The sequence below is a fragment of the Eptesicus fuscus genome, chromosome 18, assembly GCF_027574615.1.
Source record: "Eptesicus fuscus isolate TK198812 chromosome 18, DD_ASM_mEF_20220401, whole genome shotgun sequence".
Lineage (NCBI taxonomy): Eukaryota > Metazoa > Chordata > Mammalia > Chiroptera > Vespertilionidae > Eptesicus > Eptesicus fuscus.
The window spans coordinates 41,182,169-41,198,910 of NC_072490.1; the positions used below are offsets into that span (position 1 = coordinate 41,182,169).

Here is a 16,742-nt window from a genome sequence, read left to right on the forward strand (position 1 = left end):
TCTGAGTGCAGTTCTATACGAGGGGCACGCTCTGAGTCTGGCCAGTTTACACAGCTTAGAACCGCCCCCGCCTCCCCCCCCCCCAGGGAGAAAGCTTCCACTGTCAGTTTTTTACACCCCCCCCCAATTGTAATATTTGTCTTCATCCTGTCTAATGTTTAATCCATGTTTATCTAGCACTTTATTGACCGATGGTCTGAGTGAAGCGACAAGGCAGCGGGAGCCTTGAGAGCAGGGTTGGCGCCATGGGGCTGCGGGGGCTGCTGTGCGTGTCCCTGGTGTCCCTCCTCACCCTGCAGGCCCTGCCCGCTCAGGCTTCACCCCAAAGGCCCAAAAGCAGCGAGGTATGTGGGTAAACCCTCGGGGCAGAAACAGGCAGCTGGGCCTGGATGGGGCCTGGGAGGGGGACACAAGACCCTCACCCCAGGGACTGGGGCTTCCCGTACCCACCTTGACCACCTCTGACTGGAGAGTGAGGCCAAGGAGCAGAGGATGCAGGCTGTGTCCCACTCCCATACCTTACAAAAGCCCGAGCAGTCACCCTCACACTGACCCCGGTTTGTTTTACAGAAGCGACAGGCTGTGGACACAGTGAGTGAGTCTCCGCACAGGAGTCTGTGGTGGGGCCGCTATTACAGCTGCGATTTCCCCGTCCCCAGGGGGGTGTCCCTCTGTTAGTGCTCTGGGCCGAGGGACTCCTGTCTCCTGGAGATGGGGACTCCCCACCCCACCTCGTCCCCAGGTGCTCGGTCTGAGGCAGAGAGAACAGATGGGTCTCCCTGGGAGGTCTGGTTTGTTCTTCAGGCACCTTGTGTCAGTTAGAACTGGGTGCTGACCCCAATACAACACAAGGTCGCTCACTGGCTCCGAGGCCCCCATCCCAGGCCACCGTGCCCTCACGTCTCACTTTAGGCTGTCGACGGCGTGGTCATCCGGAGCTTGAAAGTCCACTGCAAAGTCACCTCTCGCTTCGCCCACACTGTCATCACCAGCCAAGTGGTCAACAGCGCCGACCAACCAAAGGAAGTGGCCTTCGATGTGGAGATCCCCAAGACTGCCTTCATCAGTGACTTTGCCATGTGCGTGCCCTGCCTGATTCCCCCACCCAGAACTGTCCATTCACGGGGCCCAGCCCAGGACCGTGGCTCAACGTGGCCAGACAGTGCACCATCTCCTCATCTCCCAAAGGGCCGCAGGCCAGTTCCAGCTGGGAAGGGAGAACAGTCCTGTAGTAGGTCTGTTTGGGGCTCCCATGGAGGACAGCAACCTGGGGTCTCTGACCATGTTTCCGGCCTAGGGCCCGAAGAGCAAAAGCTACTTTCTGGGCTCTGGCTGTAGCTGCCCACCGAACTGCCAAGGGGCCTCCGAGCCACTCTTTGGGCAGAGGGAGGCCAGCAGGAGACGCACCCCCCTCCCCCGCCCTCCGCCCCATGAGTGCTCACCTGCACAGGGCTTTCTAGGGTCTGGGCTGAAAGTACCTCCAATATGTGTGGTCAGGGAAGGGCCCCTCTCTTGAGGGCTTTCTCCTCCCTGCAGCACAGCAAATGGGAAAGCATTCATCGGGGACATAAAGGAAAAAGCGGTTGCGTGGAAGCAGTACCGGAAAGCGGCCGTCTCAGGAGAGAATGCCGGCCTCGTCAGGTGAGTGCTGAGCCCTGCTGGCCCAGTGTTTGAGGCGGCCTTCCCCTCGGGATAGACCTGAGGGCTGCGAGGTGGCCTTGGGTGCAGAGCAGCCCCAGGCTGATGGGAGGCGAGCACCCTGCCCAAACGCAAATGCCAGCACAGGTGCACTGGGCAAGGCTGGTGCTGACTTGCCCGTCCCCTAGACCAGCGTGCAGGAGAAGTGGGCCCTGTCCTTGGGCCCTGACTCTGACCAGCCAGCTATGACGAGGGGGAGGGCCAAGGATACCCGGAGCAGCACTACAATAAGAGAACTTGATTCTGAGGCCCGTGCTTTAGGTGGCAAGAACCACACGTCACTTACCATTTGTCTGTGTTGCTGCCTCTGGTGGCACGGACAGGGCCTCGGGAAGAACGATGGAGCAGTTCACCATCCACCTCACCATCGGTCCCCGCAGCAAGGCCATGTTCCGGCTGACCTACGAGGACGTGCTGAAGCGAAAGCTCATGCAGTACGACATTGACATCAAAGTTAAGCCCAAGCAGCTGGTGCATCATTTTGAGGTAGATTGCAGGTGACCGCAGGCTCAGGCGGATGGTCTCAGGAGCAGGGCTCCTGCCTCTCCCTCACCGTGGCTCTAAGCGTTGGCCTGGCACTCACCGTGTGCCATCCCAGACCTGAGCACACAAGGAAGGGGACTGACTCCTCAGGGTGGGCTCTGATGGGCAGGGAGCTCCCTGAACCTTTCAGCCTCCTCTCTGAGCCTCAGCTTTCTCGTCTATTAAATGGGGATTCCTGTTTGTCCCAGGACTTCCACAAGGATCACAGGAGATAATAAATGTCCAGGTAGTTTGTAAACGGAAAGTCCTGGGCAGCATGAGGGACTGTGGTTGTCTCTGGCACCTCAATGGTGGCCGAGTTGAGGGGTGCAGGCAAGCACACCTTCATTTGGCCAATATTTTTGGAGTGCCTACCAGGCCCTTTGCTGGGGGCTAGGTGGGCGCTGCACACAGTAGGTGGCCAGGGCACATGCTGGCTCTTGGCTGAGACTGGATGATGGCCCAAATGGGAGCCTTGGTGCAGGAATTGCTTCAATGATGCAGATCGACGTGGACATCTTTGAGCCCCAGGGGATCCGTAAGCTGGATGTCCAGACCTCCTTCCTCCCCAAGGAACTGGCAACTCAACTCATCAAGAAGTCCTTCTCAGGCAAAGAGGTATGTGGCATTGCTGAGGGGGAGGGCAGGGGGTGGCGGCCCTCTGGGAATTCTCCAGCTGGCCCAAGCCCTTCTGGAGGGTCCAAGCTTGTCCTGGGAACCAGGCAAGGACTTCAGGCTTCCACTGGGGTGAGAGAGGCAGGTGTTTTCCGGTTGGTATCCCAGGGGAACTTGGCACTCCTGGTTCTCAGAGCCACTTAGCAAAAGCCTGCATGCTGAGGCTGGGGAAGGCACCCACAGTGGCTGTATGGTCTGGGGTGAGTAGCTGGCTTTCTTGAGCCCCAGTTTCCTCTTTGCTTGTCTCATGCCCGTAGGAAAGCATTCAGGGCACACGAGCAAACGTCAGATGCTGTTGAGGTTAGGATTCCAAGCTCCAGTGTTCTTGGAAACATAATTAAGTTCAGACAGGCCTTTGGCCTACCCAGCCACTTGCCACTTGTCACTCACCACCCACTTGCAGGAATCCCAGAGCCCCCTGCCTGCGCCTCCCCAGTCCTGGAGGAGTATGGCATATGGTGGATGATACTAGCTAGTGCCCTCAACTGGAGCCAGGAGCAAACCCTTCAGTTATTATCTAGTGTTAGTAATGACTCAGACATCATTTAAAATAAATGATTTTTACAGGTTTTTTTTGGGGGGAGTCCTTTTAAACAAAATGTGACACCCCAGAGTGTTAGCAAACATGCCTGCTTTTAGCAAGAGATCAAAGGGATGGGTCTTTGCCTTCCTATCAATTCTTGTCAAGTTTTTTTATTTAATTGATTGATTGATTTATTGATTGATTTTTTTTACAGAGAGGAAGGGAGAGGGATAGAGAGGTAGAAACATTGATCAGCTGCCTCCTGCACACCTCCTACTGGGGACGTGCCCGCAACCAAGGTACATGCCCTTGACCAGAATCGAACCTGGGACCCTTCAGTCTGCAGGCTGATGCTCTATCTGCTGAGCCAAACTGGTTAGGGCAAGTTTTTTTTTTTTTTTTTTAAATGAGCATATCTCATTTTTATAACAAAGAAAAACAAAAAAATAAAAAAGGTCTTAAAGAAAATGTGGAAAGTACAGAAATATAGAAAAGAAATGGGTAAAAACTATCCCCCATTTCCCTGAGCACCAAGACCAAGCCAGTCCAGACGGCAGCTCCCACTCTGGGCCCTTCCTTCTAGCTTCTGCTCCTGCCGTCCAGGTGCTTCTGTTTCCCCGCACAGGACTGCAGCCTGGCTTTTCTACTGCATCGTTTGAATTGGCTGATGTTCTCATGCTCTCATACTGCTGTCGTTCTGTTTTTATTTGTACCCTAAGTGGTGATGCTTATTAGAGAACATGCCAAAGGTTCAGAAGCATCTAAGCAAAGGAACAGGCTTTCTTTCCTACTACCTACAAGTGCTACTCTCAGCAGCTGGGTGAGGGCCACACCTGACTCATTTCTATGCCCATGCACCCCCCCCCCCCCCACACACACACACTTGATGTTGTTGTCTTTGCAAACATCCTATTTGCAACTGCACACACCAGTAATGCCTGACACCCTTGATGGTTCCAGGGTCATGTGCTTTTCCGCCCCACCGTGGGCCAGCAGCAATCCTGCTCCACATGCTCCTCTACCTTGCTGAATGGGGAATTCAAGGTGACCTACGATGTCAACCGAGACCAGATCTGCGACCTCCTGGTGAGCCCGAAGCTTCTGGCCCACGACTCAGAGGGTGGGCAGAGGTGCGTGTGCCGAGGCCTCACTCATTCCTTTGTGTTTCAGGTCGCCAATAACTACTTTGCCCACTTCTTTGCCCCCCAAAACTTGACGAGCCTGAACAAGAACCTGGTTTTTGTGATTGACATCAGCAACTCCATGGAAGGCCAGAAAGTGAAGCAGGTAAATGGTGCCTTTACAACTCACCCAACAGAAGCTTCTTCAGCCCTATCACCACACCACACTCGTTCTGCTGCCAGAGTCTGGGTTTGGGATTTCTGCTCCTGCTCAGAGGCAGGGTGACTTAAAGGGAAATTCCAGTGGTTAGGGGTTCTGGAATCACCTGCTCCCTCCCAGTGCAACTGTGGGCAAGTGCATTCACTTCTCAGTGGCAAAATGGCAATGATAATAGTGCCCACAGGGTCATGGGTTATTGATGAGGGAGTGCTTGGAAGATGAAACCTGGGGATAAATATGGGGGTTTATAGGGAGGCATCTTGCAACAGGTGGCTCACAGTGTTAAGTGTCTTGTCCATGGTTCAGTGGGACCACAGCTGGACAAGCAGAGTTGTTTTGTGGGTGGTTGTTTTTTTTGTTTTTGTCTTTGTTTTTGTATTGATTTTTAGAGATAGAGAGAGGAAGGGAGGGAGAGAGAGACAGACAGAGATAGAGAGAAACATGGATTTATGCATTCATTGGTTGCTTCTTCTATGTGCCCTGACCAGAGATCGAACCCGCAACCTTGGCATATTGAGACGACACTCTAACCAGGGCAGGACCAGCAGTTTTAGCAACTCAGCCCCCTGGGGTCCTCTTTCTGAACCCCATGCCCCTCGAACTCCAATTATTTCTTCTCCGCATACTGGGTACCTTTGCCTTCTCCCCCCGCCCCTCACCAGCCCCAGGGCCCTGCAGGATGCTCTTCTCCTGGCACCACCTGGCCACCCCCTCCTACTGGCCCACCATGTACCTCTGCCCTGGGGAAACTCTGAAATGCGTATCTGGAGCTGACAGAAGCCACTCTCCTGGGGCTCTGTCCCTCCACTGACTGTCCTGTCCTTGCAGACGAAGGAAGCACTCCTTAAGATCCTGGAGGACATACGGCCAGGGGACTACTTCGACCTGGTCCTCTTTGGGTCTCAAGTGCAGTCGTGGAGGGGCTCACTGGTGCCGGCATCCGCTGCCAATCTGCAAGCAGCTCAGGACTTCGTGCGGCGCTTCTCCCTGGCCGGGTGTAAGAGCAGGTGCCTCGGGCCACCTTGGTGTTGCGTCTGTGCCCTAAGAGTGAGAGCACAGACTGGCCTTTCTCTCCTTTGCAGCCACAAACCTGAATGGAGGTTTGCTCCTGGGAATTGAGATCTTGAACAAAGGTCAGAGAGGCATCTCAGAACTCAGCAACCATGCCCCAATTCTTATCATGTTGACAGATGGCGAGCCCACAGAGGGTAAGCGGCTGGAGGGCGGCCTTGGGAGGTATGATCTCTTCATTCCTGAAGGCATTCAAGCTTCACTTGGAAGCCAAGCCCTGGGGATACTGTTGGGGGTCAGAAAGGCTCAGGGCAAAGGCAAATACTGACCTAAAAGCAGAGTTCAGACCGTAAAGTCTGCGGGAGCTCCAAGGCACACTTCTGTCCTCAGCTGGGAGACTGGGGAAGTTCCTGCACGACACAGCATTGCACAGGGCCCAGGAGGAGGGGCGGGATGCCTAGGGTGAATTTAATGAGCTATATATTCAGCACCAACTGGGACCAAGCACAGGACAAGGGACCAAGGCGACATGCCAAGGGAACAGACATGTCTCTGTCCTTGAGGATCCCAGGGTCCTTGGGGGAGGCAGACCCAGGAACAGAAGCTCTGTCGAGGGTCCTGAAAGAACATGGTGCCAGGAGGCTGTGGGACCACAGACAAGGGGCACTTGGCCTAGAAAAGGTCCCAGAAAGACTTGTGGAGGAGGTGACCTCTGAGCTCAGACTGCAGGGAGTTAAGGAGAAGCAGGAAGGGATCCCTGGCCGAGGGGGCAGCTTAAGCAAAAAAAAAGAAGAAGGAAAAAAAGGTGTGTGCACTGGCAGGGCCTGCCCAGGAACTGCAGGCAAATGCAAAACAGGTGAAACCAGGGTGGGAAGGTCAGCAGAACTTCACAGGCCACAGAAGGAGCACGGGAGGGTTTAGAGTAGAATCTGATCTGCTGTGATAAATGCGTGCAGATGGGTAAGGAGCTGTTAGCAGTTGTTGCAGTACCACAGTTAGCCAGCAGAGGCGCTGCCTCAAGATGCTTGTGGGAACTGGAGACGCCTAAGATGGGGAGGCTTGGGCCCCAGGGAGTGTACCTCCAAGTCCCCCCATGTGCTCCGCGTGCCTGTGAGCTGGTATCCAGTCACTGCCTGGGTATGTGGCTGCAGGAGTGACCGACCGTACCCAAATCCTCAAGAACGTCCGCAACGCCATTGGGGGCAAGTTCCCGCTCTACAACTTGGGCTTTGGCCACGATGTGGACTTCAGCTTCCTGGAGGTCATGTCCATGGAGAACAATGGACGGGCCCAGAGGATCTATGAGGACCATGACGCCTCCCAGCAGCTTCAGGTCTCCTCCTTCCCCCACCCGGCCCCGGCCCCCAGTGCACCCCCAATGGCAGCCCATGGGGAGCCCCGCCTTGGCAGTCACTTGCCTATCAGCTTAGAGGAGCAGATAAAGCTTTGGCATGGATTCAAATTAGCTGTGTGCCTCAAGCCAGTTACATAACCCTTCTGAACCTATGCTTCCTTCTATAAAGTGTGGATCCCAACACCCCACTTTGTGAGTGTATTTTCCATTGGGTGCCCAGGGTAATCCATCAGTTCTGAAGCTGCCCTTCCCATCCGTGCAGGGTTTCTACAACCAGGTAGCCACCCCCTTGCTGGTGGATGTGGAGTTGCAATACCCCAAGGACACTGTTTCAGAGCTGACCCAGCACAGCCATAAGCAGTACTACGAAGGTTCGGAGATCGTGGTGGCTGGGCGCATCGCTGACCAGAAGCTGAGCAGCTTCAAGGCGGATGTGCGGGCCCGTGCGGTAAATAGTGGGCCATGGAGGGTGGAGAGGCCCGGCAGTACCCAGACGCTGCAAACCTACACTGTTCCCCACTCCTGCATCATGCAACCCTCCCCTCCCCCCGAGGCCTGAACATTCCTCCATGAAGTTGTCTTGGGGACAGGATGGTATGAGGCCAATACGGCCTTGATTAGTTGTAGTCCCTTGGCCCGATATGGACCACCTGTAACTCCTCACACCATTCCCCGCAAGGCCCGAGAGAGCAAGAGGCCAGCCTCTTCCTTCTCACTTGAACAGCATTTCCTGAACACCTACTGTGCACCCGGCTTTATGCCAAGTTGCAGAGCGTGTGTCCTTGTGCACGTTGAGGGTCAGGATGTGTGAGACCTGGACCCTGCCCTCAGTGTGGTTGAGGGTGCAGGACTCAGGCTTTGAGTGAGGAGAGCTGATCTGGACCCTGACTCCACCCTGAGCAGCTTGGTGACCTTGAGCAAATGGACCCAGCTCTCTAGGTCTCCATTTCCTTTCTGTACCATGGGGGTAACACTACCTGGGGAGCTGTGTGGAGTAAGTGGAATGATCCACATACGATGCTTACACAGTGCCCAGTGCCTGGGACGCCTTTAGGAAGCGCTGCCCCATTGTTGTAGCTGGGGAGAGAAGGGACATCTACGTGCAGTGGCAGCTTGAACGGTGCAGCCCACCGGCAGCAAGGCAGGTGCTTGGAGGAGCAGGGCATGGTGGAAACAGCCACATGGTGGAAGCAGCCTTGAAAGACAGTCATTCCATGAGGTCAGGGCCTGGTTCTCCTAGCCCTGGGATGCCCAGGGCTTAGGGCAACTTGGTTCACAGAGAATGCTCAGTAAGCTTTTGTGGAAAGAATGAATGGATGGGGATGAGGAGAACAGGCTTAAGAAAGGGGGGCTGCTGAGAAGGAAGTTGCTGAGATCAGACTAGAGTGGGGCCCCTTGGAGCCTCAAGCACCAGCCAGTGGTTGTGCTCCTCAGAGCTCACAGCCTGTCTCCCCATCACAACCCTCAGGATGGCCGAGAATTCAAGACAACCTGCCTAGTGGACGAGGAAGAGATGAAGAAACTGCTCCGAGAGCGGGGCCACATGCTGGAGAACCACGTCGAACGCCTCTGGGCCTACCTCACCATCCAGGAGCTGCTGGCCAAGCGGTATGACCCTTGTGGCTGCCAGGCAGGCACTGTCCACACCAGAGTACCCCTCACCCTCAGATTTACTGTCCTGCTATGCTCACTGAGTTAATATCAACCAGTCAGTCAATAGTGTGGGCAGGGCCCACTGGGGCCACAGGACTGCCTGCTCTTAGCCCCAACCGAGGGGGAGGCTACCCTTTACCATGTCCAGGCACACTCACTTACTCCTCACAAAGCGCAGGAGAATGTCCTCATCATCCCCATTTCACAGATAAGCAAACTGAGGCTCAAGGAGGTGAGACCACTTGCCCAGAACCTCACAGCTATTCAATTCTCGGAGTTTTTCTGAGGCACATCCCCGAACCCTGCCAAATCTCCAGGCTTTCTGTGTGGAAGGTCTTTAAGTCATGAGGTCCATGATGATAGCCACTGACCAAGGACACTGTAGGTGCTCAATCCATGTTTGGTGAATGAGTGAGTGAGCAAATGAGGGAAAGGGAAAGGACCAGGGAGTGCAAGTCCATTGTCGTCCAAGCTGCGGGGCTTGGAGCAGGTGTCTGTTCCACAGGATGAAGTTGGAGGGGGAGGAGAAGGCCAAACTGTTGGCCAAGGCCCTGCAGATGTCGCTAGCCTATCAATTTGTGACCCCGCTGACCTCCATGACCATGAGGGGTTTGGTAGATGAGGATGGCCTGGAGCCCGTCATTGACAAGCCAACAGAGGGTATGATCTCTGCAGTGGGGGAGGCTGTGGGCCTTGGGGAGGCTTCTGGGGGCTTTAATTCTCCTCCCTTTCTCTCCCTTCCAGGTTCTCCCTTGGGTGAGTTTTTAAATCACATTGGTTTTCTCAAGGGGTTTCCAATGGCTGGGCAAGTGGCACGTGCTCCCGGGCTCAGGCAGGCAGCTCCCACCCCCATCTCCCTGCCTCGAGCCCTTCATGATCTCTTCTTCCCCACAACGCCCTTGCCCATGTCGCCACACACTAGTGGCTGCCTCCTGGCACAGCCTGAACCCCCGCTGGCCTCCTGTGGGGCCTTGTGTGAGCGCATGTCTGTGGGGGGCTGGCACCCCAGGAGGAGGGCCGGGACCCCAGGAGGTGGTCCTGACTGGCTTCTGGGCCCAGGGCGCACTGGGACAATAAGGTGCACATGCCTTTTGTGGGGGGCGGCAAGGCTGACACTGTCGTTGTCCTCCACAGAGATGGTGGGACCCAAAAAGAGTAAGTGGCAGCCTTCTTGATGACACACAACTCTACCTCTCTCCCCGTTACTGTCCCTCAGCTGTGCCTTCAGTCCTGAGCAAGGCCTAGGTGTTTCCTGGTGAGGAAACCCAGCCCAGGGCTTCCTTCCTCTGCTCCGGCTCTCCTCATGCCTCTCCCTGCGAGTCCTCAGACAACACCCCGAGGAGGACCTGGCCTCCCCCGCCCTTTTGCCACCAGCCCCACCAGGTCCCCATGGCAGGAGACAGAACAGGTCGGCCCACTGCCCTGGGCCAAACTTCTCTTCCTACCTCCGGAGAGGCATCCCCGGCTCTGTGTCCACTCCTGCTCCGGTGGCCTCAGGGGTGGGAGGGGCCTCGGAAAAGGAGCCAGCAGCTCCGGGGAGGCCCAGAGGCCTTCCTTCTAAATGCCATTCACTCTTGCCGGTCAGCGTTCGTGCTGCCGGCCTGGCAGCAGCCTTCTCCGACTCGCCCCACTGTCCGGAGGCCAATCACAAGTGGTGAGTCCTTGGGAGGGTCCGAGGGACACCCTGCCTGATTGAACCCTGGCCCCGCCGGGACCATCTGTCCACTGCCCAATCTAATGGACTCCATGCTGTTCCCAGTGGACACGGACCCCCACTTCATCATCCACGTGCCCCAGAAAGAGGACGCACTGTGCTTCAACATCAACGAAGAGCCTGGTGTGGTCCTGAATCTGGTGCAGGACCCCAACACAGGTACGGTGACATCACACCGTCTGCCAGGCAGGGCAGGGCCTGGGCTCCTCTGCCCTTGACATTCAGCCAAGGACAGGACGATAGCTGGGGCCTCCACTTCTTGCATCCTGTGCTTCTGTCTGTCACGTGGCCTCAAGTGGCCTTCTTCTCACCCCATCCACCTTCTCGGGCCCTGTCCACAGGGCCTGCTTCATGTGTGGGTGACCTGTGCGGCTGCTCAGGACCCCACCTTTAGAAGGGCCCCAGGCTCAGTTTAATAGTTCCCTGTTGCTGCCTTGAACGTCTTAACAATTTTTAAACAAGGAGACCCTCATTTTCGTTTTGTACGGAGACCTGCAAATTATGTAGCCATCCTGCCCTGCCTTTCTCCCCGGCATGACTGGGAGCCTCAGCATCCGTCTCCCCAGCAGTGCTCAGGGGATGGGAATGACTTCCTCTCCATCTCTCAGTCACTTCTGTCCTCCCAGTCCAGCCAGTCCATCTGCACATGTTTGTTGAGCACGTGCTAGGGGCTGGAGACGCAGTGGAGACCGAGACTAAGTCCCTGCCCTCATGGAGTTTAGAGGAGACACACAGGTGAACAAGTTCGTAGATGACAATTTTGGAGCATGAGACCTGCTGTGTTAGGACAGTGGTGGCAGGGAAGGGGCCTTTTGGCTGCTCAGGTCAGGGGAGGCCTCTGGGAAGAGGCCCCCCCAAATGTGTCTACAGAACCTACTGTGACCTGCCCCTGTGTCAGGGACTGGGGTCAGAGAGAAGGAGCAGGCCATGTCCTGCAAGACCTCTTTCAGGGCCCAGACCCGAGGGCTCCATGCTGGACAGGTAGTGTGGTGGGAGGGAAGAGGAGGGAGGCAGTGCTGTGTGTAGCCTGGACCAGTCCTGAAGCCTCCCCTCGGGAGGTGAGGCCCTTAAAGATGGCTTGGCATGGGTGGGGTGGTGTGTGTCCACTGACCCTTCCCCAACCTGGATGGGCCCTTACCCCACTGCAGGCTTCTCAGTGAATGGGCAGCTCATTGGCGATAAGGCCAGGAGCCCTGGGCAGCAAGAGGGTACATACTTCGGACGGCTGGGGATCGCAAACCCTGTTACGGACTTTCAACTGGAAGTGACTCCTCAGAACATCACCCTGAACCCTGGCTCACATGGGCCTGTGTTTTCCTGGAGGGACCAGGCTTCGCTGCGGCAGGATGGGTAACTGGGCTGGGACTGTGGGCCTGGGCAGGGGGGCAGGGGCAAGGTGGGGGAGCGGGGAAGGCGGGTTGCAGGGGCGGAGGGGAGGGGGTAGGCAAGGCAGAAGCCCCAGAGCCAGCTCTGCTGCGAGAGCCTGCTGGGCCCTTGTCCCCTGAGCCATGTCAGTGAATGACCTTCATGTGGCCTCCGTGTGGGCTGTGCAGACATGTAGGACTCTGTGAACCACTCCATTTCCCTCGATCTCTGGACATGTGTTCTGGACCAGCTGCCCGGATGCCTGTGCTCCCTGGCACCCTAGCCCACCCCATCTCCACCAAACAAAGCTGACCACCTCTTCCCAGGAGCCCTCCTACTCTCTTCCTCTATTGAACTTTAGAGTTCTCTTTCAGCACCTGCTTAGTATGCCTTATCTCATGTTTTTCCTTCATTCACACCTTCATTCAACAAACTCCTTTGAGCAACAGAGCCCAATGCTGGGCAGCAGAGCTATAGGAAGAGGTGATACGTGGGAGTCAAAGAACGCAGACTCTGACGTTAGATAGGCTGGAGTCCAAGGCCTGGCTCTGCTGCTTATAGCTGTGTGACCTTGGGAAAGTTACTTAACCTCTCTGAACCTCCGTCCTTACAGGATCAGAGTGAGAACTGAATTGTGCAGTTTGCTTTGAAAGGCTAGGCACAGGTCCTAGCACATTGCAAGGGCCCTATATTTAATAGCAGCATGTGGGAAGAAGCATAGAGCAGGCAACACCCAATCATTTGGGAGTGAGAGTATGGGGGGGTCATAAGAGCTGGATCCCAGAGGACAAGGCAGCTAAATGGAGAGGGATGCAGTGCAGCCACCTATGTCCCCATGGCCACCTGCCCCTGCAGGGTGGTGATGACCATCAACAGGAAGAGGAACCTGGTGGTGTCTGTGGAGGATGGAGGCACCTTTGAGGTTGTCCTGCACCGGGTGTGGAAGGGGAGTGCCATCCACCAGGACTTCCTGGGCTTCTACGTGCTAGATAGTCACCGGATGTCGGCGCGGACACACGGGCTGCTGGGTACGGCTCACCAGGCGGGCAGAGCTGTGGCGGGGGGGCGGGGCGTTGAAGCCAGTGGACTGGTCAGCTGTGCAGTTGGGCATCTGGTCAGGGTCACCTCCAACATGACTTCCAAGGCTCAGAGATCCAAAGAGGGCTTGTCCTGGTGAGGGTCTTGACCTTCAAAAAGGCTCTGATGAAACAAGTGCACAGTGAAACCCAAGTGTAAGCAGGCGGGGGAGCAAATGGGGAGAGGCCCGGTTAGCAAGCAGAATGGTCCAGTGGGCCCAGAGGCCCCTGGTGGGATGGTCATCAGCCACAGTGCCTCTCCTGTGGCCTTGCTGCAGACAGTGTTCTCTGGGGCCCCTACCCACCAACCCTCTCTCCCAGCCAGATTCCTCGGGAACTGGCCCAAAACAGGAGGTGTCACCAGCTGACAATACAGCTGCTTCTCTACAGCAGGTGAACTAGATGAGTGGTTTTGATGCCAAAATTTATGAGAAACAGTCAAGCTCTTGAAAAAATTCCAGCAACTCTTAAACCTTCAGTGAGCACCTACTAAGTGCAACGCATGAACAAAGCTCCCAGCCAGTAACGGCTGCCTCCATTGTGCCTTTCCAGGACAATTCTTTCACCCCTTTGATTATAAAGTGTCCGACCTGCACCCAGGCTCCGACCCCACAAAGACAGACGCCACAATGGTGGTGAAGAACCAACGACTTACCGTCACCAGGTGGGTGGGCTGCTCTGCTAGCTTCTCTGCCCTCGATGTTGCCCATCGTTGGTCCAAGCCGTCCTCCTGGTGTCACATGGGTGGGGTGGGCTTCCTGGGAGGGGTAGCCCTGATGGATCCTCAAGGTGACCCCAGATGACTTGTCTCTCCCCAGGGGCTTGCAAAAAGACTACAGCAAGGACCCCCGGCATGGGACCGAGGTGACCTGCTGGTTCGTCCACAACAATGGGGCCGGACTGATCGATGGTGTTCACACTGACTACATCGTCCCCGATATCTTCTGAGCCCCCTGGACAGCACACCTGCCCTGCCTTGGAGGAGGACGGCATCCTGACCTGTTGCCTAGGCCACACCTCCCTGTTCAAGGGATCCCCTGTGTCAAAGCATCCATGACTTCCATTAAAGATAAGACTATGCCCTTCCAGGCTGCTGCTCTTTAGAAGGGAGAATGGCAGGGAGGCAATTCAAGATGCTGCCCCTCAGCAGGGCTCGGCGGTCACAGCAGAACTGGAGGTTGGAAGGTCACCCACACCAATTAGCCTGCACCCCATCCTGTTCTCCCCTGCCACCTGCCCCCTAACCTCTGCCCTCTGAATGCCCTGAGAGTACCCCACAGCTCCTGCCACAGGTTCAAGGACCAAATGACACTCTGGCAGCATGTACAGGAATGACCAGCCACAGCCACTCCTGCCTCAGTGCTTCCTGGAGCCAGGCACTGTTCTAGGTGCCTTCGTTGAATGAGCTCAATGCATGCTGCCAGCAGCACTGGGCGGGGCGGGGGTGGGGGGGAGGCTTTTATCAGGCCCCTTAATAGCTAAGGAAACTGAGGTGAGGTAATTTGTCCAAAATCACTCATCTTCTAAGGGGCAGAACTAAGGAAATAGCTAAGGAAACTGAGGTGAGGTAATTTGTCCAAAATCACTCATCTTCTAAGGGGCAGAGCTGGGATTTGAACCGTGCTGTGTGGCATCAGCATCTGAGTGCTTTACTACTCCCATATCAATACTCAAGTCTGGTGGGCGACTGGTAGCCACAGCCTTGTGGGATTTGACTCTAGAAATTCCAAAGCATCACTTAAAGTGAATGTATGAAAGAAGTGCTACCAGTAGCTGGAGGCTGCACCCCCTGGACTCAGGGTCTCAGGAGACAGTTCCTGCCCCCACCCTTCACTCCATTCCCCCGTGGGGGGTTTGCAACCTCTGACAGCGAGATAATATTTCCCAAAGGCAGAGGCGGCCAGTGCTCAGAAGCTGGGGTTTCAGGGGCCAGGAACAGCAGCTCTCTGGCTCCTAGACTGATTCCTAGAATATTCCACCAGGGTCCTTCCTTTCCATGGCTTTGCCTTTTGCCCAGCAAAGCCCAATGTCAAAGGGTGCAGGTGCAGTGAGCGAGGTGAACCTATACTTCAGGATGCTGCCGGCCCTTCGGGTGAACGTGGACAGGCCTCCACTCACTCCTTTCCAAAGGGTTTCTGCTTTTTCTCTGTTCAGTTCCCACTCCAAATGAGGCCCTCGAGGGCCCACATCAACAACACCAACGCTGAGTTCCGTGGCTGCTCCTGGCACAGGGAACACAGAGCCCTCCATGGCAGGCAGCGGGGCGGCCGATGGAGTTCCAGAGACCAATCTGTTGTCTGGAGTTTCCTGGGCTTCTCCAGGGAGAGCCCAGGGGCTGCCAGCTGGGGGTCACTCTGAGCAAGGCTCTGCCCGATTGGGGCCTCATTTCCCCTTCCTGTAGTAAGGAAATGGGCGAGTCTCAGGGTCTCTTAGGTTGTATCTAAGTCTAAATTCTGCATGATGACCTTAGGTCCCTCCAAGTGCCCAGCTGTCCCTCAGGAGCCTCTTGAACAACCTCAGATTGCTATTTCAAGTTGACCCTCCCACAAAACGCAAAGTATTGGGGGATGGGGTGGTTTCTCGCTCTGTTTCTCTGTTCCTAGCAGTCAACTGTCTCTGCACATCTCACAGTCAGGGGCAGAACTTTCAGCCAAGGCCATGGTACAATCCATAAATTAGCTGCCCTGTGCCCAGGCATCCTTGTCAATTCCATTAAGAGTGGCTGAGTGGGCCAGGCCAGTGTGGCTCAATGGTTGAGCTTTGACCAATGAATCAGGATGTCACAGTTCGATTCCCGGTCTGGGCACATGCCAGGGTTGCAGGCTCGATCCCCAGTAGGGAACATGCAGGAGGCAGTCGATCAATGATTCTCTCACTCATCATTGATATTTCTATCTCTCTCTCCCTTCCTCTCTGAAATCAATAAAAATATATTAAAGGAAAACAAAAAAACAAAAACAGAGAGAGTGGTTAAGTGGGAGGTTTACTGGGTCACTTTGCTCATAGCTGCCACTCTGGAAGGTCCAGGGGCTGCTAGGGACCTCGTGTGGCCTAGGAGTCTCCTTGCCCACTAGGAGGGGACCAGACCCTGCCTCCGAAGCTTCTAGCCTCACTGGACACTGTTGGAAAATGACTCTCTCTCTTTTTTTAATCCTCACCTGAGGACAGGTTTTCAGTGATTTTCAGAGAGAAAGGGAGAGCGGGAGAGAGGGACACATTGATCTGTTGTTTCCTGCACGTGCCCCAACTAGGGATCAAATCCAAAACGCAGGTATGTGACCTGACTGGGAAGCAAACCTGCAACCCAGGTATGTGCCCTGACCGGAACTGAACCCACAGTCTTTTGGTGTATGGATGATGCTCCAATCAACTGAGCCCCCCTGCCAGGGTGGGAAATGACTCTTTAAGAAACTGAAGGCAGCTGAGTCACTGGCCAGGCCCTGGGAACTCAGGGATGAATGTGACATGGCCTGGCCCTCCGGGAGCCCAGAGTCTAGAGGCCGAAATCAGTTCTCAACATGCAAACCTCAACACAGGGTTCCGATGCAGCAAGCTGCCTGTGGTCAGCCAGGGGATGAAAGAGGAAGGCTCCGGAGGAGGGCACAGGGGCAGAGATGAGAGATGCGATGTGCAGACGAGGGGAGGGCATGCCAGTGGGCAGAGAGAAAGTGCAGAAAAGCAAGTTGGAACCAGGTTACAGAGAGAGCTGGGCCACAGGACTTGGGGTTCACCCTTTCCCTGGGCCATGAGAACCAGAGAAGGATAATGAGCAAGGGCAGCAGCCATGGGAATGGGAGCCTTAGAGTGAGG

The 16,742-nt window shown here is 55.6% G+C and overlaps 1 protein-coding gene across 3 annotated transcripts; it reads left to right on the plus strand.

Moving 5' to 3' along the window:
- The first annotated feature begins 2,022 nt into the window (after positions 1–2,022).
- ITIH1 (inter-alpha-trypsin inhibitor heavy chain 1) lies at positions 2,023–13,880 on the plus strand. Of its 3 annotated transcripts, none has more exons than XM_008151457.3 (18): positions 2,023–2,184; positions 2,725–2,838; positions 4,379–4,504; positions 4,589–4,705; positions 5,588–5,756; positions 5,842–5,967; positions 6,922–7,103; positions 7,387–7,572; positions 8,593–8,732; positions 9,283–9,437; positions 9,522–9,533; positions 9,912–9,932; positions 10,363–10,431; positions 10,537–10,650; positions 11,640–11,841; positions 12,712–12,884; positions 13,485–13,596; positions 13,751–13,880. In XM_008151457.3, the coding sequence occupies exons 1-18, from the start codon at positions 2,038–2,040 to the stop codon at positions 13,878–13,880; spliced, it is 2,295 nt and encodes a 764-aa protein (XP_008149679.2). In that variant the 5' UTR covers positions 2,023–2,037. The 3 variants fall into 3 exon arrangements, with proteins under 3 accessions (XP_008149679.2, XP_054585625.1, XP_054585624.1); XM_054729650.1 differs by lacking the exon at positions 9,522–9,533 and adding an exon at positions 9,793–9,809 and having other exon boundaries at positions 9,914–9,932; XM_054729649.1 differs by lacking the exon at positions 9,522–9,533.
- The last annotated feature ends 2,862 nt before the right edge of the window (positions 13,881–16,742 follow it).

Excerpts from the sequence above, each read along its gene's own strand:
- ITIH1 (XM_054729650.1), top strand. The coding sequence starts at position 2,038 with ATGGAGCAGTTCACCATCCACCTCACCATCGGTCCCCGCAGCAAGGCC. Across the intron at positions 4,706-5,587 it reads AAGGCCAGAAAGTGAAGCAG|ACGAAGGAAGCACTCCTTAA; the intron begins GTAAATGGTGCC and ends CTGTCCTTGCAG. Across the intron at positions 5,757-5,841 it reads GCGCTTCTCCCTGGCCGGGT|CCACAAACCTGAATGGAGGT; the intron begins GTAAGAGCAGGT and ends TCTCCTTTGCAG.